General features: G+C 47.6%; 1 protein-coding gene across 2 annotated transcripts in view; it reads left to right on the forward strand.

Annotated features, from left to right (window-relative positions):
- EPHB1 (EPH receptor B1) overlaps window positions 1-25,422 on the forward strand; it is a 432,698-nt gene that overhangs the window by 265,316 nt on the left and 141,960 nt on the right. For both annotated transcript variants that reach the window (XM_086674337.1, XM_086674338.1), the window contains exon 4: window positions 22,065-22,220. In XM_086674337.1, coding sequence (XP_086530463.1) covers window positions 22,065-22,220 — 156 coding nt within the window. The remainder of the gene's footprint in view (window positions 1-22,064; window positions 22,221-25,422) is intronic.

Raw genomic sequence — 25,422 nt, forward strand, 5'->3', positions numbered from 1 at the left:
AGCCATCCCCCTTCCCCAAAGCATGAGGATAGCATGGAGTATCTGACCAGAAATGACCACCCCAAGGTCACCTACATATGTCCAGAGGCGCCCAAGACTCAGAGATGTTCCTCGGCTAGAAGAGGAGATGTGAATCTCTATCTGTGGAGCACACACGTTGTTTTAACAGAATGCCTGTTTGTTTGGGGTGGCTTTGGGGGGCTGGTGGAGACTAGGAGGCATAGTCCCCCTTGTCACTGGCACTGTGGCAACTCTACCTCCCTGACTTGCATCATCCCCCTGTGTTGGGGAGTTGCTTGCACAGTTGGGAAATGAAGGTGGGGGAAGACTCTTAGGGGGTGGGGTGGTATTACTGAGGAGGGTGAAATCTTGGCTCCAGAGGGAAGTTCCCAGAGTGGGTGGAGTGGCTCTGAGCCAGATGTCTTTCAGAAGGGGAAGCTGGGGCCAAGGCAGAAGGCAGAGAGGGCAGGAGGAGACAGGAGCAGGGACACCCTGCCCCAAACCCAGATTGCACAGATTCTTTCTAAAGGAAATTGTTTTGGGGGAAAGCTAAGCTTTCTTTTCAAGAAGGGGTAAATTGCTTTAATGGAATCACCCCTGGGAATACTAGGGGTGGGGCAAAGGCAGAACCTTCAGAGGGCCACTTTTGGACCACAAGGAGAGTGTGGTCCTGGGGAGAGGAGGAGGGCAGTACGTGTAAGAGGGACTCAGAAGCACGTGCTGTCAGTGGGACAACTTGGCATCTTTAGGATTTGAGCGCCAGTGAGATGGCTGGAGGTCATGATCAAAGCTTCAACCCCTACCTTCTCTAAGCTTCGATCAGGCACCAGAGCAGTGTAGACCTGGATTGAATGTTGATTCTTTCACTTACAGCTAGCTGTGTGGCCTAGGATGAGCTACTTAACCCTGCTGTACTTGGGTTTCCACATTTATTTAAAGGGGTAGTGACACCACCGACTTCATGGGCTGCTGGGAGAATTGAACATGACAACGTAGCTAAGCCCTTAGCACACTATTCATCCAGAACAAGTCCTTGTCCATAGTGGCTGTTCTGTTATTATTGCCAATGGTTATTCGGTTGTTTTAAGAATTCAGTGGTATATGGGGCGCCTGGGTGGCGCAGTCGGTTAAGCGTCCGACTTCAGCCAGGTCACGATCTCGCGGTCCGTGAGTCGAGCCCCGAGTCAGGCTCTGGGCTGATGGCTCGGAGCCTGGAGCCTGTTTCCGATTCTGTGTCTCCCTCTCTCTCTCTGCCCCTCCCCCGTTCATGCTCTGTCTCTCTCTGTCCCAAAAATAAATAAAAAAACGTTGGAAAAAAAAAAAAAGAATTCAGTGGTATAGTTGTATAATTTCTGTTTAGCTCTAGCACAACCCCTGGCGTGTAACCACTCTGTATTTGGTGTCGATTGCTGCTTTCACATCCATCCTCTTCCGGTTCAGATGGACATTTTCCATTCCAAATCTCCATCCCATCTACCGCTAGAGAAGTGAGGAGAATCAGGTGGGGGACTGGGGAGGAAGGGGCAGGGGGAGAAGGAGGAGGAGAAGAGCCTAGGATTCCACCCTACCCTCTCTGTGCCATCCGAGAAGCTCGCGATGTCTTTGAGGAATTTCAAATTCCTGATACCTTTGAGTATGCTTCTTACAAGTTCTTAGAATGTGTGACATGAAAAGAGGTCTTCAGGAAGAATTAATTTTAACCTATTTTAGTAAAAAGCTGTGTGCTGTGAGGAGGAAGGGAATTGACATAGAAATATCGCAGGTTGTTTCAGGTAGAAGCAGATTTGATATAGGAATTCAAAACTCTTGAAAGAGATGGGGAGACAGAGGTCAGACCAGGCCACTGAGTACTCTCAGGTTGGCCATCAACTTTCAGGGAGTCTGTAACCAGAAGATCCTGTTGATCATGATCACAGCACTAGCACTGAGGCAGGTGCAGAGGAAATGGCTGGGGATCACTGCAAAATGTCACATGTGCCAGAACCCATGGGCTGCTCACCACCACTGCCCAAGAGCCGCATCAAAGCTGCTGTCTCTCTTCCCTCCCATATGTGGTGGGTGGGCCTCTCATTGGTGAGCTCTAATCCAGACCCACAGGCCAGCATTTTGGGAAATGTTGTTTCCCTGCTTCCAGCCCCTGTGAGCCTGGGGGAAGCATAAAAGGTCATGGGGGATGATTTTCCAACAGATAATCTATTGAGTGGGGATCTGATGCCTTTAAGATCTAAAAGGCCGTGGTCACGAGTGCAGAGGCAGGGCCCACATCAGGACCACAAAAGGACACAGAAGGCACCACCATGTTCTTGTGGGCAGAGAGCTCAGAGCTGCACAGCTCCTGGGGGAGGAAGGGGAAGGAGAGGCGGAGGCCCAGGTACCTCTCTGTGAGGCAGATGGGACAGCAGCAGGAATGGGAAGATCTCAGCAGGAGATGCAGGCTGGGAGGTATTAAATGCAGACCCTCCCCAACATGAGTGATTAGCAGTGTAGGTGGGACTCAGAGTTAATAGGAAATCTGGTACTGCCCCAGAGGACCCCTAAAACTGGATCAGGGCCAAGAGAAGAGCCTGGAGAAGCCAGAGGTTCAGTGGGAGGACTGTAGGATCACTACGGACAGACATAAGAGCCATAGACCAATGGGGATATAAGGACAGTCTGTAATGGATTAATTTAAACAAGTACCCAAAGCCACCACTTGGGTTGGTCAGGACCTTGGACACAGAAGGGTAAAAGCAAGACCTGGATACAGCCTGTGCTCTGTGAGAGATGATGATGATGGTAGTGGTGGTGATGAGGAAGAGGAGGATAGTGATGAGGTAAATCTTTTGACTGCAATTTATATGAATAATTTTATGTGGATTATCATGGTTAATCTCCAGCAGTACAGTAGGTACTCTTATTATGTACTAGAATTATATGCTATTATTATTTTATACTATGACTGTTGTAACAGGAGCTATTATTATGCCTAATTTACAGATGGGGAGCCTGAGGCTTGGAGAGGTTGGGGACTCACCTGTGGTCACAGTTGATAGGAGGTAGAACCAGAATCTATCTGTGGACTCCCTGACTCCATATCCTGTGCTATAATACAAGACAGAGTGTGTTGGTGGGGAATGACAGGGTGCAAACGCATGGATGGTGCTCAGGGCATTCTGGGAGGAGACATTCATGCCCACTAGGAAATGAGGGACTAGGGTGGAATGTGAGGTAAGCTCTAGGGGATAGGCACATTTTAGGTGTAGAGATGGGCAAGAAAGGCATCCAGATGGTGAGATCCATGTTAGCAACATCTTGGAAGGCCATTAACAGTCATATAGTAGGGAAGAAAAAAAAAAGTCTGAACTCTAAAAAGTTTGTCTTGACTCTATGCACTCGTTTGCTCATTCACCACGAGGATGTGAGTGCTGTTATGTCCTGGCAGGCAAAGATACACAGGGAACCAGGAGCAGCTTGGCGGGGGAGGCGGGCAGGTAGACAGCCAGCCATACCCAGTGTGGGAAGTTCTACAGGGAAGGCACCTGGAGTCTAGGACTGGTGCAGAGGAGGGCAGTTCACACACATGGGTGGGAGGTCCTCAGGCAGCTGCAGGGGCAGCGAGAGGCTGGAAGTGAGCCGGGCCATCAATCCTGAGGGGCTGTGGAAAAGCCACGTTCAGGCACAGGGCTTCTTTGCCAAGGCAGGGGATCCCTCGGAGGTATTAGACAGGAAAGCGGCACCATCAGATCCCCGTTACTAGAAGATTTCTCTAGCAGGTGTGTAGAGGAGGCAAGCAGAAGTTGAGGACATCAGACAGGTGGTGACAAGACAAGGGTCTGAACAGGGGTGAGGGCAGACATTAGGAGATCTGACAATAGCTCAGAATGTGGAGACAACAGGATGTGGTGACTGTTGGATGTGGAGGCTGAGGGAGTGCTAGGGAAGCAGCAGGTTATGGGACATTTACTGTGAGCTGTCCGCAAGTCCTATACCCAGAAATTGAAAACACAGAAGAGGGGATGAAACAATTAGGGAAGGGCCCAGAGCCCAGCAGAAGAGGCGTAAGATGAGGCCGGGAGTGAGAGGGAGTGGGGCAGAGGGGTTCTCTCTATGGCAAGCAGAAGCTTCTCCTGAGTTCATGGCAGGTTTGGGGGGGTGGCAGATGGGAGGTGGTGAGCCTCCTGTTTTTTAACTGGAGCTTTTAATTGTGTGTGGTAGGCAGGAGTGAGTGCTACGTGGGTCAAGTTAATTAAAGCCTATACGTTAAATATAATCATAATCAAGGCCAAGTGAGTCCCTCACATTAACGGTGCCTCCTGCTCCATCCCCTTGCTTTCCGGGAAGCCTGGGGCAGTCCTTGAGGCATCCTGGGGCCCCCTTACTTCCCAGGAGCAGGTGACAATGGCACTAACTAAGGTCTGTGTTTGTGGTGGCAGAAGTGTAAAATAGTTGATCTAGGCAGAGAGTAAAATCTCTGCTGGATATGGTTCCTCCCTCTCTCTTTTCAGGAATAGATTTTTGTTTCTTAGCCCAGAAGTATGCCAAGAAAATGAAATAAAAGTAAAGGGGAAAGAGAGAGACCCAGAGCATGAGCAAGCCAGTAGGAGACAGTGCACAAAGTGCCTTTAATTTGAATAGCTTTTCTCCATGTGAAAAAGCGACAGTTCATTGCAAAATATTTATCTTCATTACGGTTGGTATCATTATTGATGGAGAAGCTCTGCAGACTAATGGGAAAATCTCTATAGGAGGCCTGAATCCAGAGAGCTGTCTCCACCTTGCCTTCGACATGCTGGGTGAGCATGGCCTTTAATGTCTAGGTGCCCCAGCTGACCCATCCTTGCAGCCTGGAGAGGAACGTCTTCATGGCTAGATCAGCCTCACAGAGCTGGGAGAGGTCTTCCAGATCAGGGCGTGAGCTCCTCGTGGCACGGACTGCTTGGATCACATGGGCCCTTGCCATGTGGCTGAGTGACTCGTGAATGGCGTAAGGGTGAGCGTGTGTTAAAGGGATAGGTGAATCAATGGATCCTGTTGAACCATTCATTTCTCTGAAGGGGCAGTGTGGTCCAGAGAGGGGGCTCACATCCATCAGCTGTGGAGTCGGCCTGAGGTTCAGCTGTTCCTTCCCAGAGGCCTCTCTGTCCCTGTCCCTTCTGCTGATACATGTTGTAAAACATAAATGAGAATGTGCTCTTGTAGTTACTTTTGCTATTCAGAATAAAAGGAGCTTATAAAAATCAAAGTATCATTTATCATGATGGATGTTTGAGAGGCTCAGGTTAGCAGCGTTGGAAGCTGTAATTCACAGTAAAATCAAGCCTCGTATGTGTTCGCCAATCAGCAGCAAAGATGAGGAGCTCTCCGTGTCCCTCCCTCCCAGAGGAGCCCACTGTGGCTCAGAGTGACTGCGGTAGGACTTGCCCAGGACTTCACAGGTAGCAAGGGTTTAGAAGCTGGTTCTGGAACCCAGGTGTGTGGAATCAACACTCAGGGTGAATTCTGCTTCCTAGTGGCCACCTCCTGTGACATTCTGGGGCCTTTCCTCTTGTGAGCAGGAGGGTCCAGGGCTCAGAGCTGTGTTTTCCGGTGCCCGAGTCAGTGGATTAACACAGGAGGTACTGAGAACATCTCTGACTTTGAGGAATTCCTTGAGGGGAACTGACTGTGTCTTCCCAAGCTCATTACCTGGTCTCAGAACTTTATAGCCATACCTCGTAAATTGGTACTGTGTGACATTTGGCTGTTTGCTTGGAAGAGACGTCAGGGGTGATTGAGAGCTCCTGAACGTGGTTTCCGGTATGTGTCAGTGCATGGAAAGCTTGCATAGGATGGAGGCCTTTGTGCACACCCAGCCACCTTCAGGCCCAGGTTTACTGCTTTGGGATTGTAAAGATGCTGAGGAAAGGGAGACTGGGCTTGGCTTTTCCTGTGCCTGCCGTGGACGGCATCTACTTGTCTGGACAAAGATAGCATCACACATGTCTGATGGGGGTGGCTCGCCTTGTCCTGAGGGTGTCATCCAGTACTCTGAGCACACATTCATGCCTCACAGCTGAGGCAGTGAGGCATCCAGGCCATGCCCTCCCTGCCTCTGTCTCCACCCCCCCTTGCCCCCCATGATTAGCGTCCCTTGCCACACGTCCATCTCAGCATATTACCAACACCTCCTTCTGTCTTGAACCGCTTCCCTTCCCCCAGGGAGTGCTGTGGGTTTGAAATGATGGTCTTTAATCATTTCTTAAGTGACCAGCCCAGAAATCATTTCTTAGTGCCATACACACAAATTAAATCATAAATCCACACTGGGCCCTGCCCAGGAAGGACTGAAGTGCAGCCTGTTTCAGAGCAGAGAGGAGGCCTCCACGGGAGAAGGAAATCAGCATGCACCTAGAGGAAAGGCCGGGGCCTTGGAGAGAAGGAAGAAGTGTCCCTGCTGTCAGAGCTTGGCTGCTATAACAGAGTACCTTAGACTGGCGGCTTAAACAACAGACATTGATTTCTCACAGTTCTCAAGGCTGGGAGATCCAAGATCAAGGTGCTGGCAGATTCTGTGTCTGGTAAGAGCCCCAGTCCTGGTTTGCAGACAGGTGTCTTCTTAAATCCTCACATGCCCTTTCTTTGGTGCTTGCAGTCAGAGAGACAGAGAGAGAGAGAGAGAGAGAGAGAGAGCTCTTTCTCTTTTTATAATCCCATCACTGGGGCTCTACTCTTAGGACCTGTAAAGGTACCACCTCCAAATACCATCATGTTGGGGATTAGGGCTTCAACATATGAATTGGGGGAGGGGAACACAAACATTTATTCCGTCACACCTGCTAACAATTCCCCTTTTGCAGAAGGTTCCTTTGCATTTCTGTTGTCTTGCTCTAGACAAAAGAGGTCCTGGAGAATGCAGACAGTTATGTTCTGGGCATTAGGAGGTACCCATACATCTCATGGTTAGCAGGTCTGGGCAGACCCATCCAGGGCTGACCTGTCTGTAGCCCACTATCCATAATGAACCAGGACCGAGAGGTTCTCTCATTACCTGTGAGAGTTCAGAAGAAAGGGGGCAAGCAGGATTACCTGGGAGAGTGAGGAACTGGCAGGCACTCATCAAGAGAGATGTGCTGGTAGGGGTTGAGTATGGTGTTCCTGAAACATGTCTACGATTTCTATTTATTTTGAGGCTCAGTTTAACATTACGGCCCCAGTTAAGTCTAATTTCAGCCTATTTGGAACATCTGATAATCTGTCCCCGTGAAAACAAAGCCTTTGCTTCACTAGGTTGGTTATGGGCATACAGTAAGGACACTACCAAACTTTTAAACATCCTTGACTCTTTCCTACCGTCATGTCTTTGCACATGCCGTTTCCTTTATCTGGAATGTCTTCCTTCATTTGATCTACCTAGTAAACTCCTATTCATGCTTCAAAACCCAGATCAGCCTTCCCTCATTCCTAACTAACATAGAGAGGGGACTGCTTCTTTTCTCACTAGTCCTATACATGCTCTCTTTTCATATTACTCAGGCTATTTTATAATTGCCGTTAGCATTTGGTTCTTCCACCAGGCTTCATGTTCCTTGAGAATGGGGACTCCAGCTGGCTCTGTTCTGTGTCTCTAGTGGCCAGGTCAGGGCCTGGATCTAAGGAATGACCTTACAGAGGCTGTCTAGTGAAGTGGTTGGGGCCCTGAGGTGAAAGAGCTGCTGCGTAGCTTTTCTTTGCCTCCAGCGTGCTTTGTCTGCATAAGTCACTCGCTGAGTTGAGACTCTGAGTTTCTTGTTCTGCAAAATGGGCGAAATAAAGCCAGTGCTTTGACTATTTCAGAAACCTACGAAAAAGATGAATCTGAGAGTGGGTTGTTGGGGGAACGTGTCAAAATGCTTTAGCTCCTTGAAAAATTCCATTAGAAAGTCAAGGTGTTGGTATTGCAATTATTATTTGATTCCCAAATGGTGAGAGTGCTTCCAGAAATGTGCTTTGCTTGATGAACCAATACATTTTCAGCCCCCACTGATGAGTTTGGGAATCGAATACCTGTCATCTTGAAATAATTGACACATCTTGGTGAAGCGCTTACATTCCTCTGATGAAATTCTGGATTCTTATTGAAAGCGAGGAGAAAGACATGTTACGTGGGAGCAATATTGTTTTATGGACCTTTATCTTGGTTATTAACAAATGAGCGTTACGTGTAGAAATGGGAAAGGGGGAATTCAGTAATGAAGTTTCATAGGATTATAATGATTATTAGCCTGATGATGATGAAATCCAGATTATATTGCATGTGGTTTCCTTGGCACTCACTGTTCTGTGGCCCCTAAGGCTGATGGACAGCGGGCTGGCTACTTTTGTCCGTATACCCTACCCTGAAGTTACGTGGGAAGTGGGCATAAAGGTGATAGGCCCCTTTAGCATATTTGGATTGGGGGATCAGTAAACAATAATAATTACAGGCGCCCGCATGCCATGTCAATAGCAAATATCTTACACACTCAGAAACTGGCCCCCACTAGAGGTAGGAGCAGTTAGTGCCACTGACCAGTTACCTGCAGTGCTGCTGAGCTGCCCAAGCACCCTCTAGAAAAGGCAACCGACCCACCATTTATACCCTCTTCATTTCCCTCTGCTCACCAGGAGCCTCTGGGAAGATGAATTTGCCTTTCGGAGCAGGCCTCTGCAGAGTACCCAGTGACCACATCCATACATCACCTTTTTACATCTGGTCAGGAATTCAGGCAGGCAGGGACTCAGAGGTCTCAGAGACAGCATACGACATAGACCACAGTTTTTTGTGTTTTTTTCCCCTCCCTCTGGAGGCAGGGAAAGTAGGGCAAAATGCCTTCAGTAAGCAGAAATGAAATACACTTGTCCGTTTCCCAAGCTTCTCATCTGAACTCATGTGCACCCGAATGCATGTTCCTGAGCCTTAGTGCGCGTGCCCATAAATGCAGAAGGCCCCCATCCCCATGAATCACTTACCTTAGCAAATAACTGGAAAGGGCATCAGCATTGAAGCCTGGCAGACCTGGTTTTGAATTCTGCCTCTGCCACAGTCTAGCTGTGAAGATCAGGCTAGTTGTTTTACCCCTCTGAGCCCTAACATCATAGCCAGTGAAACTGGAGATAAGGACTGTTACTCTGTCTTTACAGATGAAACGGAGATTCAGACAGATGACAGAACTCAATTCCTATGGCCATAAGTCGTGTAGCCTGTTACTCAGGGGCTGGTGCTCTTGTCCCCATGAGGTTATGCTGGCCATAGTTTATATTTAATGTGATACACACTAACTTTTGTTGCTTCCAAGGAAATTTACTTGATTTTAAGATACTCCAGCCAATGAGCTATCAAGTGTCTGGAGTCAGTCAGGCAGCCCAAGTTCAATGCCTGGCTTCACCACTGACGGGGACCTTGGACAAGCTGCTGACCTTATTTGAGCCTCAGTTTCTTCCTGTGCAAAATGGGAATAACTGTAGCACTCTTAGGGTTATTATGAGTATAAAATGAGATCATGCTGAGCACCTGGCCCATGAAAAGTGCTTATTTAAATGCTGGCTACTATTGTTATTAACATTATTGTTACTCATATCAACACAACTTTATAACCAATTTCTGCAGGTGGTAGTCAGCTTGGCAACCTATGGACCTTTCGCTAGAGAGATGTGGAGGGTGGGAGCGGGCTGGTCCAACATCCCACCCTATCCTGTGCTCCGCAGGACATGCTAGTCTCTCATTTAATGAAAGAGCTTTACTGGCCTGACCCAGAAGCCTGGGGGTGGAGGATGGACAAGGAGGAGTGGGCCCCTTCTGTTGTAGTGGAGGGAACCAGCAGAGTGGTCTCCTGTCCAGCTAGGTTCCTGTCATCCCTTCAGCCCTGGACTTGTTCCCTTTGGGGGAAGGCCTTTCCCAAGTTGCTCAGCAGAACCTGCCCCCACTTGCCTCCCTCCTACTACCCCCCCCCCGGCCCTCCCTTGGGTCTGTACCTGCTACTCCTTCCCTAGGTCGTCCCTGATGTGGGGCCTTCAGTTGAATGGCTCTTCCCATAAGTGCACATCGAGATCTAAGTGCTAAGTGCACCCTTTAACACCTCTGATCTTTGCTGCAAGCTTCTCCCTTAATCATGTTTAACTGACAAACCTGAAGGCAGTTTGTAATGCTAATGTTCATCCAGGAACTGCAAATAGGGAGGACACAGAGCATTCTGGAAATTACCTCTCAGCACTTGGGAATAAATGGTCACTCTGGAGAACACAGCTATCTGATGCTCTCCTGCCTCCCCTGCTCTGCAGCAGGAGCCCTCCCCAGCTGCTCTCATTGTAGTAGCCATGGGTCTGCTCACGGCCTCCTAGTGTGGGCCCTGCTCAACTGTTCAGAAGAAGGGCATCCTCCCTATTCTAAAACCCTCGAACCCCCTTTCTGTGGTCAGAGGCTACTGCAGATTTGGTGAGGTTCCTGAGCAAAAGTCATGGGACAGACAAAGTGAATTCTGCCAAATTATCTGCCTTTTGGCCTTTTGGATAAATGTCATACAATGGTTGTGCCTTATCACGTTCACTCCTACTTGGAGAACCTTGGGGGATGAGTATAACCTTATTATTTCAGTATTGATTATATTACTTCCGGTTGTTTCACTTTTCCAGAGTAGACTCTGGGACTTGCAAAGGGCTACATCCACTGTCACTGCAATTTAGGAGCTGAGATGGGGTGGAACCCTGGCGAGGGTGTGGCAGAGCCGGTTAGATCTAACTTTGATTCCTCTGTGACCTTGGACAGGCCACCTTTCTCTCACATTCTGCCAGGAGGCCCGTGCCACACTCTTTGGCTGACAGACAAGGCCGAGGCAGTTTGGAGGAAGGATTCCTATCCTTTATCTGTCGAATAGCTCTGGCAATACAGCTTGAGAATTTCAGCCTCAAAGCTTTTGCTCCTTCATTACCGTAAAATAAAAATCATTTCTTTTGCTTACTTGTCTCACTTGAATGGTGTGTTACAGATTTATGTGTTTATGACTTGGTGACCTGGGGAGAAGCTGGAAATTCCACTGTGCCCATCCCTACTCCTGGGTTTCTGTAAAGGTCACAGCAAAATTATTTTATCAAGTACACCACAGAAGGGGAAAATCTTAATCTTATATTATACATATGCAGCACTTGACCTTCTCTTGAGATGCAGCACCTCTTAGCTACACTTACTTAAACATAATGCGGCTCTTCCCCGGATGCACATAGAGAGAATAATTAGGTGCCCTGGCATCCCAGCCGGAGAGGAGGCTGCACCGTGGGGCTGACCTCGAAGATGAGAAGGAGAAAGAGTTGAAGGCAGTGGGGGCAGGGATGGGGTAAGCCCCGCAGAGCTGCAGCAGGCTCGTTCTGATGATGGGTCACGTGGGCAGGTGGAGCAGACACCGTGGCTTGCTCTGCCTCCCCTGCTGACTGTGGACCTTTAGTAAAAGTCATTCAGTGCCTTCTCCCAGCCTTAGTTTCCCCATCATAGGTATGGGATGTGCCATCTTTGATCCATGAAGAGTGGCTACCTGGGGCATTGTGTTAAAGATCCTGAGTTCTGGTCTGGGTTGAGTGAGAATGAGAGCTGTGATTGATTAGTGATATCTGCCGTGGGCAGCATGTGAGGTAGTGATTGTAGCAGTCTGGCTAACCTTGTTCTAGGGTATTTCTAAGGTCTTTTCCCACTCTGGCTACCTGTGATTTGTGGACTTGTCAAAGCCCCAGTGCAATGAAACTTGGAAAGGGAAAAACAATAACAAGCTTTCCTAAGAGAAGAGTACTATTTGCTTTGTCAGGTTTTGGAGGGGAAATGATATTTGTGTGTGATGCATCCAAACATGGTTGGTTTTTTTGTTTCTTTTTTCTTTTCTTTCTTTCTTTCTTTCTTTTTTTTTTTTTTTTTTTTTTTTCATACTTGCTCTGTGAAAAGCAGAGAGAGCAGAGGAAAGCAGTGCTATTTTTCTGGGTGTGATGACTCACCAGACCCAACCATCTGTGTGTGTGCAGGTGGCCAGCCCATGCCCCCTGGCCCACAGGAAAGAATGAGGAGCCCTGGGTGACTTCTCACCATTGTCCAGCCTTAAGAAACACAGTGAGAAGTCACCTTCGTCCATCTTACGAACTTGGTTATAAATTATTTTTTAAGGGAATCCATCAAGGTCTGTGTCAGGGGAAGTACTTAAAATAGGTTTTTCTCAAAGGGTAAACACTTCAGTTGGAAAATGTGGGAAGCTGCCTGACTTCCAGCATATGTCCCCCTAGCCTGCTGCCCAGAGCTACCAGATTGATGGTGTTTTTAGAACTTTGGCAGCCAAGCTCTGACGTTTATGGAGACAGGGCCTGCGGAGGGGACATCTGGGGATTCCCTACCCACCCCCCTGGCATAGAAGTGGAAGCTTAGGCCTGACAGCCCTGGTGGCCCAATGGGCCCAATCAGGAGAGATGACCTTGGAGCCCCTTAGAGTGGCTGAAGTGATCTGACCCTCGCCTTCCTGTTTGTTGGGTCCCAGGGGCCCTGTGAAGCATCTCCTTGGTGATGAAGAGGGAAATGGGGAGGCCATGCTCTCTTAAACATGTCGGTCTTGGCTACTGGCATGGTGCTTCTGCTCTCTTCTAAAGACCAGACCACCCACCTCATCACCTCTGCCCCAGCCCCCAGCACAGACTCACCTACCTCTTTCACCACCTGGCTACAACATTGACTGTCTTCCAGGAGGCTTTGCCCTGCCCTTAGAGCCCGACACTTTGAGAATTCCATCCCCATCTGGCCATTTGCTGCCTCTGGATTGGGGGCTCCTCCAGGCCCCTTTCCACTTCCGATTCCCCGCACATCTGCCACCTCTCCTAAACAAAGCTTTCTTCTTTCCTAATGTAAGAAAAGTGACTCTCATCTTTAACTTGGGGCGCGTAGAAAGTGCCCCCAAATGCGTGTTGCATGTAATGAATGAGACTAGCATATCACAGGGAAAGGCTCTGTTGGACTAAAGCTTTAGGAAGCAGCCAGGGGCTTTCTGCAGCTACTGGCTGTCCAGGTGACCTGTGGGAGAGGGGCTTACGTAGTGTTGCATCTTCTGAGTCCAGTAAATAAAGTAGATGCATGGCTGGCTCTCCACTAGCGGCCTCTCCCTGTCCCATTACCGAGTCCTGGAGGCTCTTCTGGCCGCTGAGGATTCCTGAGTCTGAAGACTGTTGCATCCCTTCCTCGGTGCAGGAGCTGCTTGAGCCCTGTTTGGAGGCTGGCAGTTAGGGGATGGACAAAATTGGGGAGCAGTCACAGCCAGCTCCAAGGGGAGCCCAGTCCCGGTTTGTGAGTGAGCCCTCACCACCTCCCTTCCCTGCTGTGGGTCCTTTCCTAATATCACTCCCAATCCCCTCAAAGTCATGGACATCATGGACACAGTGGACACACTGCCAGGGCATTGGATATTTAAAAGAGAATTCCAGAGGGGCGCCTGGGTGACTCAGATGATTAAGCATCCGACTTCGGCTCAGGTCACAATCTCATATCTCACGGTTCGTGAGTTCAAGCCCCCAGTCGGCTCTGTGCTGACAGCTCAGGGCTTGGAACCTGCTTTGGATTCTGTATCTCTGCCCCTCCTCTGCTCATACTCTGTCTCTTTCTCTCTCTCTCTCAAAAATAAAGGAACTAACTAACTAAATAAATAAATAAATGAGAACTCCAGAAAGCAGAAAGTGTAAACTCAAGTGGATGCAATGTGGAGGGTGGGTTCAGTGCTTATCTGCTGAGTGAATGAGTCAGTGATCCCAGTGAGTCACTAGGTCCTCCTTTTCTTTTTAAAATTTTTTTTTCAACGTTTTTATTTATTTTTGGGACAGAGAGAGACAGAGCATGAACGGGGGAGGGGCAGAGAGAGAGGGAGACACAGAATCGGAAACAGGCTCCAGGCTCTGAGCCATCAGCCCAGAGCCTGACGCGGGGCTCGAACTCACGGACCGTGAGATCGTGACCTGGCTGAAGTTGGACGCTTAACCGACTGCGCCACCCAGGTGCCCCTAGGTCCTCCTTTTCTAAATGACTCTTGAATCTCTCTGCTTCTCCCTGTTTGTATTACCCTGATAATGATCACTCTTTCTGGGCCACTGTGTCTCTCCCTAACTATCTCCACCCCTCCAGTCCTTTCTGTTCCCAGAAGCCAATGTGATCTTTCAGAAACAAAAGTCTGATTGTAGTTCTTCCAAATTTTAAGTCCAATCAGTGGCTCCCATGACCTGATGATAATAAGATAATAAAGCTGTTTGATGACATGAACTCAAGTTACGTCTCTAGACAGCCTCCTCCTTGCCACGTGACCCCTGCCTACCCCATGTGTGCTTTCTGCTAGCCATGGAAACACTGCTCTCAGTTTCTTGATTGAGTCACATTCTTTCTCCTGGGACTTTGTGCATGCTGCTCTCTCCTTGTGGAGGCCTCTCTGTCTTCCCTCACTAACCCATCTTACCTCTGCCAATCTGTACAGCTCTTAATTTGGATGCTACTTGCCTGAGACCCTCCAAGATGGGGTTAGGTCCTTGCTCCGGCCTCCCCACCCTGATTCCCGCTCTTAGAATTTCCAGTCTACAGTCTGCCTTCCTCCACCAGGATGTCAGCTCCATTAGGGGGGACCTTGTGTGTTTTGTATCCCACTGCCAAGCACAGCTCCAGGTATAGAGTAAGTGGTCACCTTAAATAACTTAAATTCATCCTGGCACCTCTCAGAAAACACCCAGTTGCTATTTATTGAGGAGATACTACATTCCAGAAAGTTTATATACATTACACTGATCTTCACAAAGCTGTGAGAAAGCTCTGTTTTACAGAGAAGGGGGCTGAGATTCGGAGGATTAAGTAACTTGCTTAAGATCACACAACCAGTTAAGTGGCAGTTTTCCTGGACCCCAAGGCTATGATGTTTCTACTGTACCAGGTAGTCAAGAACAGTGGTTCTCAAAGTGGAACCTGCATCAGGTCTCTTGGAGGGCTTGCTATAACACTTTCATCACTGGGCTCCACCCCAGAGTTTCTGGCTCAGTAGGTTTAGAGTGGGGTCGGGCACTCTGCATTTCTGCAAGTTCCCAGGGGATGCTGCTGCTGCTGGTCTGGAGACCACAGTTGTAGAATCACTGGCCTAGATCATTAGGAAACACCTGGGTTTGCCTTATGGCTACCCCCACTCTCTAACCACACTGACCTTGGGCAAAGACTACAGGATGCAGCTCTGAGCTCCCTTCTGAGAAGCTCTGATGCCTCCCACATCTGGACCTGGCCTTGGCTGTGCTGTGCCTGGCTGCTCTCTGGGGACGGACTGCCATTGCTGACAAGGATCTGAGTGCCTGCCCCTCCCCCTGGGACCCTGCACTTCTGTTTGTCATCCTTCAGTCCTGACTGGTAATCTCCCCATTCCTACTCCACCTAGGCAGAGGCCTCCATCTCCACCCCACCTCTTTAACAACTTCCATGCTGATTGATGCATTCTAGGCTCGCTGCTGCTGCTGCTGTCTGAACAGCTTAATAGCACTGGAAGTTACAGTCTTGTCTGTGTCGCGGTGCCTGCAACATTCATCAATTTCAGCAAGTGTCACCAAGAGTGATATGAGTGTGTGACACAGCTAAGTATCCCCTCTGCACAGGCCATTACAGCTGGCACCTGGCCCAGGGAGGCAGAAACTGGAGACCCGTTTGGCTTCGTTTGTGCAGGTCGACATAGACGCGCACCTCCTGCATGGCCCCTTTAAATGCTTTGTGTTCCTAGCAACCTCTAGGACTATCCAGAGTTTCCCCAGGCAAGCCAGCCCCCTGCTCTCTGTCTTGGCACATTCTCTTCCCTTTGCCCCACCTTCCCATTTCTACATCAGCTGTTACCCATCTTTCAAGGCCTGTGCACGTCTACCTTCTCCAAGAAGCCTTCCCAGCTCGTCTTCACTCTCCCCGAGACCTGCAGCAGGGGGCATCTCCACTCTTGTCGTAGAGTTTTTCTCAGTAAATGGCCTACCCTGACCTGCTGTGCTCAGCTTAGCTCCCACTGGGATGCCCTGGGGTTGCTCAGGGAGGTCCATTTCTGGGAAAAGCAAAGACTTCTGGTAAGAGTGGACACGGGTATCTCAGCACAGGGGTCCAGCATCTTCTCCCTTCCATGGAGCATCATGCCTGGGGTTCCAAAGTCAATAACCCATGGTGCCAGCCACCAATAATGTGAAGGTGTTGGAGACATTTGGCCACAGTAATGACTACATACCAGGCTCTACGTGGGACCACAAGAGCTCTGGGAAGAGCTGGGCAGAACTGTGCACATGCCCTGCAGGAAGCTCTTGTGTCTCTCCCCTTCTGCCGCCACCACTCATCCCGTAGTTCCCTGCAGCTGCCCCCAGAGGCTCTTCTGCCTTTCCTACAGCGCAGGAGCAAAGCGTGGAGAGGAAAGGAAGGTTTCAGGAGCAGAGAGTTGAGCTAAAGGCTATGGCCAAGGGTGAGTGCCTTGCCCAGCTCACTGTCGCCCCTAGAGGCAGGCAGACCTCACTGGCCAGCTGCTGGCCTGCACCTGCCTGTAGAAAAAGACACCCGGTTCTTAAGCAGGGAATGAATATTCATGGGCATGAACCCTTGCAAACTCATTTGGGGAAAAAAATTAGATCAGGAGAAGTAATCAGATTATTAAAAAGAAAGCAAGGACAGAAGGCGGCAGTGGAGGGAAGAATCACATTTAAAATGCAAGGAGAGATTTCCTTCCTGTGGAGTAGCTGTGACCCCCTGGACCATGCACTGGGAATAGTTAAGCTCTCTCACATTTCTGCTGCATAAAAATGTTGTGTTTTGAGGCTTCAGTGGATGAGGGAGGGGCAGAGGCAATGTGTACCCTCCACGTACGAAAATTATAAAATAATGTTTTGAGGTTTTCATTTTATCTTCCTTGGCTATCAGAAAAAAATCATGAGAGCTAAAGAGGCTCTGGTGAGTGCTGAGTGACAGGTTAAAGGGCTCCAATAAAGATTAGATGGTCCACTATCTCCTGAGGAAATTGCATAAAAGTGGTTATTCCCTCTTGCTTCTATTAATTTCCTTTTCCTGGCTGCTTGGAAATGCTTCATAACCTGATGCTGCAGATGGGGACGAGAGGCGCTTTCCATTATCTCAATCACTGCACTGTTTATGAGACACTTAATCTGTTTCTTTATAAAGTAATAGTACTGTAGGTGATGGATTTAGTGTCACTGGTAGCCTGCGTGCAGGGACGGGAGGGGAGGGGTGTTCTCGAGAGCATTGTAAGCACCAGGTAATTTGTTACATGGTTGAGGCTCTGAGAAGTTGGGTGGGCGTTTCGAGGTGACCTTCGGATATCAGCTAGAGGTCACATGTACCGGTCCCTTGTCACTTGAAAAGAGAGAGAAACACTGTGCGTTTTGCCTGGGGAATGGCAAATACACACATGCTTAGGGACCTGGTACTCAGGTCTCGTCTCTTCCTCTCTGCCAGAGTTGGAGGTGGGGAGGTGCCACCCAGAAGCTCTATTTATCACCTGTCTGAACTGTGATCACTTGCAATAGAGGGAAACAAACTCCCTTTTCTTAAGGAAACAAAGCAGTCTGGGCTGTGCTGGTGTCAGAACCGTACAGGCCTGCACTTACAGGTGTCTTACTGACAAAGGTCTTGTGCCAACATACGGCCAGGCACATGCAGCTCTTCTCTTCCCACCCACCTCCTGGAATAGTGACGAGCCCCTTCCGGCTGAGATAAGGACTGGGCACTCTCTGACCTACTTTCTCTTCCTACCTCTCCTGTTCTTCCAGCTCTTCCTTTTTTTGCCTTGTCTTTGCTTCTCCTGAAACTTGCCTCCTCGTTGCCACAAGAAAATGCTTCTTCTGGTCCTCATCTCACAAGGACAGAGCCTCATCCTGATGCACACCCTGCCTGACCAGTCCCCACAGCCTGTACACACAAATATTGCCCAGGTCATCCCATATGGGAATCAGCTTTCATTTCCATTGTCTACCTCCCCAACCTGGAAGGGTGCCTCCCGATGCCTGCCCCCACCTCCTGCACTCTGCTGTCCTAGCAAAAGGTCTCTAGCTCCGGGCAGCTCTTCTGTAAACATTTGTTGAATGAGGGGCTCGTAACTGTAGTGATTGTGCTGACCATACTTTTATATCAAGAGAGAGGCAACCCTGAGTTTTGCTTTAATGATATTAAAGCAAAGAACTGTGCTGTCTACATCGAAATTATTTGAAAGTTTGTATATGTGCTTGGTTAGTTTATCACAGTATTTAATTACTAGTTTCGTAAAATTCTAGAGCCTGTAGGCAGGTATGCCGTCAGGAGGCTGCCAGAGCCCCCACCATTCTTCACTGTGTTACTCCCACCTGCTTTACATATTCAGGTGACTTATTTGGGCTGAGATCCTTTGCTTTTGCTTCTCTTGGCCTAAATACTCTTTGTTAGAATCTACCCAGAAGCTCCATGTATCACCTCTAATTAAAGCTGCATTTTCTCAAGGGGCAGCATAATTTTCTTGTTTATTTTTCTATGTTAAATTTCTAGTATAATAACAATGTTGTTAACTTCTGTGTCTTATTAGTGGTGTCTGATACCAGATGAGTTAAACAGGCTTTGTAGAATAGCCTGGCACTTTAACCATTATTTAAGGCATTAATTCTGTGAGAAAATATAGCTCAAGTATGCTTACAAGTTACGATCTAAAACTTTAATAACTGAACCTAGAAATGTTGCTTCTTTATAAATTAGGGGATGCCTAGACACAGGTTTTATTAAAATGTTAACTTATGGAATCTGAATATTGAGGAGATTCATTTTGTAGTTACACGTAAATATATTTTCAGATGTAATAATTCACCATTATACAAATCAGAAATAATCTGTGCAGAAACACATTCATCACTTGGATTCCAAGATCAATTTGCCTGCTTTGGGACCCCAAACTTATATTCTGATCCTGAATTCTACAAGTTCCTGCAAAGAAAACTTCCTTTTCAACAGGGAGTGGGGTAAGCAGTAGCAGAAAGAAATTAGCATTATTTAGCATTTATTAATGCTAGGAACATTTTCATATTTGAGTTTATTAAATTCTAATCATCTGTGGGAGTTGTGAGAAATGTTAAGTTCCTTTTTCATAGATCCTTAATACAGACAAGCAGGTTGAGGCTCTGAGGCATTACATAACTTTCCAGTGGTCAGCTAGGAACCAATAGATCCAGGAATGGGACCCAGGACTGTCTGATCACTGCCCAGTGTTCACTGTCCTGGAAAGGATGGAGTCAGCACCCCTCCCAAGACCTCTCTCCCCAACCTTTCTCTGAGCTTCTCTCCCTAAAGTTCAGCTTGGACTTGCTTTCCTCCATTTCCTCCCCTTGTGGCCTTCCTAGAATCTAGAGACTTCAGGGCACCCAGTTCTGTCTGAGTTTCTTCCATCCGAAATCTCAAAGGAAGGCACTTTCTAAATCCCCTGCTACTTGTGGATATCAGGATGATTGTTTATGCTTTTAACTTATTAAATGCAAAACAAGTAGGCTTTTAAAGGCTGGAAAGCAAGTGAAAACACCTTGTTCCTCCTGGACTGATACATTAAGAAAATTACAGTGTAGCAGGGGACCCATGAATACATTCAGTTCACCACTCTCCTCTCCCCCAGTTTCCAGGGAAAGGGCTTCTGCTATGCTTGGGCAGCACAGGCCTGGGATTTCTCTGTGTTCTTCAGCTCTAGAACTGAATGGTCCAGCAACACTGGATGATTTACAATGGAAAGGGTCAAATACTTCTCAGAGAAGACAAGGAAGAGATGTGGAAAGAAGCAAGGGAAGAAGAGGAAAGAAAGGGAGAGACTTTACTGAGTGGACTTGGAAAGATAGATTAGTAAACCACAGTGTAGGATACTTTCGGTTTGCCACTCAGGGGCAGCACTGATATTTTATTTGTTGAATCTTTAGTAAAAATGTAATTTTTTCTTTCTCCTGAGAAGCTTCTTTTGAATGTGCTGGGGTGGGTGGTGGTCAAATGGCCCATTTATACATGGGTTACAACCAGAAATCTTACTGGATCATCTAAACAACTTTTACGCTAGTGTGTTCCATGGAACTTGAATCTCAGGGGATGCTCTACAAAATAGGGCTTCTTGTTGAGAAGACAGCATTCTGTATTCCATTTTTGGAAGTTCTTAGAAATTCTATAATAAAAAATGAGATTAACTTTTTCAATGTACATTTTCAAAATACCTGGCCACAGAACACTTTTGTAAGTAACAGGTATTAACAATCCAAAGAACATGGACTCCATAGAATACTCTTGGGTAATGCCATTCCAGAGCATTCCATTTCAGAAATTACCTCTCATCAGAGATGAACTCCTGCCCCAGGGCATTTCCAGAATAATGAAACCCTGTACTTCACTTCAAAAGAGCAAAGGAGTGCAAAAACTTTACCAGCATAGGAAGTAGTCCTTCCATCTTGTCATAGTAGAAAAGCTGTGGGTATTTTTCAGATAGTTTATATGTATATCATCACTATCATTTCTCCCACTGTGTAATTCTGGGTAACTTTTTTAACCTCTCCGTGTCCCAATTTCCTCATTAGCAAAATGGAGATAATAATAGCTACCCCATAGAGTAATGCATGCAAGGCACTTAACAAGAATGTTTAACAGATGGTGGCTACTGCTATTATTAAAGAATACTCTGTACTTTCCGGAGGGAACAATATATTTGATAAGATGAGCTTTGTGTAAGCAGAAGCCATTATAATGGTATTTCTGTTGCAGTGACAATCACACTGTATTATAATTGTATGACTACACTAGATCAAGAGCTCCTTGAGGGCAAGCTCTGTTCTCTAAATTCCCTGGATCATATTCTCAGAAGAGTCACAGTAAATGTTTGTTGAATGAATTAGTGAGGAAGTCAAATGAGTTGACCATGCAGTAAGTTTTAGTCTGTCTCAAAGGAGGATGACTCAGAGCAGGTTTCCTGGAGACAAGGAGAGTCGGGAGCTGTGATGGTGAGGAAGGGCCTAAGGGAAGTAGGACAGGCAGAAGCAGTCTTTTGAGGAATCTACAAGGAGGAGACCAGATGTCTGGAGTAGAGAGTCTCTGTAGATGAGGCCTATTGAAAGCCTGAGGGGTGGCCTGGAGCCAGACTTTTTGGGGCATGGCTTCTCACAGGCTGACCACAGAGAGAACTAAGAAAAAATTCCTCATATCTGAGGGTACCTCTAGTGGGCATTGGGCTGTACCAGGCATTCCAGACCTTCTTCTCTGCAATGTACATGATAGATGACCTCAGGTGCGTGACATATTCCCTGGTGCACTGCCTGAAAAGCCTCCTTCTCCTCCTCCTCCTCCTCCTCTTCCTCCTCCTCCTCCTCCTCCTCCTCCTCCTCCTCCTCTTCTTCCTCTTCTTCCTCTTCCTCCTCCTTCTTCTTCTTCTTTTTTTTTTTTTTTTTTTTTTTTTTGCCACAGCCCCTGAAGCATTTCAAAATGCAATTAAGGGAGAATGATGTTGTTAAGCCAGTAACCTTGAAACCACTTTAATTTCTTTTTAAAGAATCACTCATGAATTTCAGCTCTTTACCATCATTCATAACAAATGCTTGTTAACACAGCTCACAGGGTCCCTCATGTGTGTTGCAACATGACATTTAAGAACCATGGGTCCAGTCCATTGTAAACCAGGAACCCTTTCCATCTGAGGATATCCGGTGAGATTTTTTTTTCAATGAGTGGTTCAGGGTAAGGCCCTGGCTGTTAACCAGGTGGAAGAGGGAGGGAATAACCATTTATAAAGCACTTATGTCCCAGACAGTGAGCTACACATTAGATTCATTTTCTCAATTAAATCTCTTGACACACCTGAAAGGGAAAAATCATTATTCATATTGTTCAAATGAGAGAGGCCATTGGTACCAGGAAGGTATATTTCACTAAGGATGTTTGAAGAATTGCAAGTGTTAAATAAGGGTTTCCTCAATCTGAAATGCTCACTTTGTGCAAGGTATCTCAATATCCTTTTCTGGGAGGCAGAATCTTTCATTTTCCACAGGCAGAGAAGGGCCTCTGACTGCCACTCTTCCATTAATTCTCAGATTATCTCTTTGTATTCCAGCCTGCCCTGCCGGGATGTTCAAGGCCAGCCAGGAAGCTGAGGGGTGCTCCCACTGCCCCTCCAACAGCCGATCCCCTTCAGAGGCATCTCCCATCTGTACCTGCCGGACCGGCTATTACCGAGCGGATTTTGACCCCCCAGAAGTGGCATGTACTAGTAAGTGTCTAGTAAGAACTCTGGGCTGTTGAGTTTGGTTCCCTGACAGTGCCAAGTGGCAGGCCTGGGAAAGGGGAGACTAAGAAGAACAAAGCAGAAGTGGTGGTTGTGGTGCTGAAGTGGACAGCTCCTGTGCTGGGCATGCAGACCCCCTCTGCTTAATAGCACAAGGTTGAGATTATTATGTTCTTTCTTACCTCTTTCTCCCAAATGAGAGAGTCTTCCTCTGGTCAAAGCAAGGCAGCTTCTTTCCACTAGATGTTAAAAATCCCAGCCTCAAGAGTTCTTGAGTGCAAAATCAAGATCCACTAGGCTATTGCAATAATTCCTAGTCAGCTCCTCCAAGAAACCCCATTGGGCCTGACAGCTGAATATTTTCTGTCTTCACTGCAGTTCCTGTATCTGTGTGACCAGGTTCCTCTCAAAGTCTAATAATTTTATTAGTTGCCCATTTATTTTGTAGTTTGCCTTCCCAGTTACCAAAGGAAGGTCTTTGTGTGCCAGGACCAGATATTCATCTACTTGTGTCCCTTCCAGTGCCCAGTATGGTGCAGCATCTGTGCCCCTGCCAAATGATAAGACCAGAGGCTGGGCTGCAGCACGCATCTCTGAGGCAGAAATTCTATGGGCAGAGGGGCTAATGCTTGGGCTTCACCGCTCTCCCATTCTCTGTTGTAGAGGGAAGGGCAGTCATCTTGCCAAAAGTGGATGAACGGCAACTCCACTCCCTGGGTGGGAGTGGAAGAGGGGAGAATTTTGTCCCAATATTCTCCCCTGTAATCCTGGGGAGACAAGCATTACTCTCCCCACACAGTGCTTTAGAGAACTTGCTCCCACTCTCCTGTGTGTTGTAGCCCTGAAACAGGCATGGTTTTTTGTTTTCAGTGTTCTCCTTGTATTTGGAAGTCAGTGTTCCAGGGTAGCCTCTAGTTATGATATTACTTTTTTCTGCATTAGATGCTGTTGCCTGACTCCCTAGGCTTCCCTTTACCTCTTTGAACCAAATCCCTTCCTCCCATCCCCAGGATAGAAGGGCACAGAGGGAATGTTTCATATATACTTGCAGCTTGATGGACGGGAAAAATGACTCAGCTCAGTATAGAAGACTTTCTTAATTCTGGCCTTGTAGTGTATGTAATCTTTACTGGGGAAAGAAATGAAAGTATCTTCTAGATCAAGGTCCTGAGGTCGATCAATGCTTATAGATTTGAACTGAGGAAAAGCTCATCCTCTTGTAAACTGAATTTCCCCAGACCTCCCTCGCTAGTGCTTGACGTGAACAGAAATTATTCCATTTCTGCTGACTGGAGTCCTTGTCTTCCTGTGGTGGTATAGTCTCTACTGATTCCTGAGGTTCCCCTGTGGGTCTCTATGAGCATGTGAAGAATTATTTAATGTACTTCTTTAGAAGCTGAATCAGTGCTGCCTGGGTGTTCATCCCAAGGACTGGTCTCCATGAGTGCCAAAGCATATGCCCAGGGTCTCACCACTTCCCCCTAAAAACATTCCCGTTTGCTTCTGCCATGAACTCTTTCTCTCTGGCCAGGCTCCCTCTGCAGATCAACTCATGCAAATAGAAATCTGGGCCTCAAGCTTCCCACTTCAGGAGACATACCCTGTAAATCCATCCAGCCCCTGGATAAGGTCACCTACACGGATGGTAGGCCAAAGAGCAGATGCTCAGAATGCCAATGTGGGGCTGTCCTCCTTGCTATACAGCACCTCCCCTGTCCACCTTTCAAGGCGTATCTTCCAACCACCTAACGTGATGTGCTTGAACGAATAGGACCAATCCCAGGAATAAATAGCAATGTCCCAAAGCTTTCAGTCTGCACACTGTAGATCCTCACTTCACTCTGCTTACCCATGTCCTGCGTTCATCTCATTAAAATCACACCTCACCGGTTTTTCTCTCCCATCTCTGGTCCAGCTAGCTCTGGAGATAGGCACACCTTCCTTGCCCCCTGTGGCCCCACCACAATCTCCCCACCTTATCCAGAGTGGGGATGAATGCTAGGCTTGCCTGTATGTGTCACCACATTCTTTTATGTGGTTCTGTGCTCTTATGCCCCCAGTGTAGAGCACTAGGGTCAGACCAGAAATTGCCAAATCAAGGCCACACTTGTCTGTAGTGGTCAGGCCCCAGAGCAGCTCAAGGATGCATGATCCAGCCCCTGGTCCTGGCCTATGGGAGCAAGCACTTGGTGAGGGACCTGGAGGCCAGGCTGGGCTGCAACACAGTACTAGGCAAAACAAGTGTAAATAAACCTATTATTTTATTGAGCCTCATTATATATTTGATTTATTGTGTGCCAGGGAAGTACTGTATGAAAAAGTCAATTTGTTGGCTTTTATAATCTCATTAGGGTTTCCTTTTAAAGCATTCTAATTGGAGGTGCCATCTGTTCTCTTAAAAAGGCATCACACATCGCCACAGTAAATAATTTTTCAGATACAAGGAGCATATCTGGAACCGTTGAGGCCAGGCTTGGCCTTGCACTATAGCCTTGGGGACCCTGACTGGTTCCTCAAGTGGAGCAAGGCAGCCAGGCACGGGCCCAGCCTGGGACAGGCCAGGGTGGGGAGGGTGCAGGTACTGGTTTACTTTCACAAGTGTGGTTCTCCATCTATCCAATCAGGAAACAATTACCGCTCACCGGGACCCAGTGAGGACCCAGGTAAGGGGTAGCTCTGTCCCTCAGTGGGCATCTGCAGGGTCTAGGTGGGTGTTGGGGAAAGGGGTCAGTGTTGGGAGTGTCCAGGAGCCCAGGCCTCGAAGTCTGGAAAGGCCTCAGGCTTGTCCTGTTGCCATCATCTTTAAAGGAGATTCTGTCATCAGTCATACTCATTCACTGACGATATTGAAATATTTTTAAAACCTTATGATTTAAAATGTGTTCTTTTACAAAGCTAAAATACCTGTAGTGCATTAAAATGTGTATTTTTAATAAATCCGATTAGTCTTCTGGGACTGGAATTTATTCTAAATTAATCTAAATGTTTAGAGTGCATGATAGCCTTTTTAGCCTTGTGTGGGCATTTCTTCATTTTCTTTTTAATCTCCTGGATAAGCCTAGGACCCCCTTGACATTTGAGAGTCCCCTGGCATCCCTGTGTGTTCAGCATTGTCCTTGACAAGGTTCGTGGACTCAGCAGGGATTTGGATGCACCCCAAGGTAGTGCCACAGGGCTGGTGTGAGCT

Source organism: Puma concolor, chromosome C2 (assembly GCF_028749965.1).
Source record: "Puma concolor isolate L17-30 chromosome C2, mPumCon1.1.hap2, whole genome shotgun sequence".
NCBI lineage: Eukaryota > Metazoa > Chordata > Mammalia > Carnivora > Felidae > Puma > Puma concolor.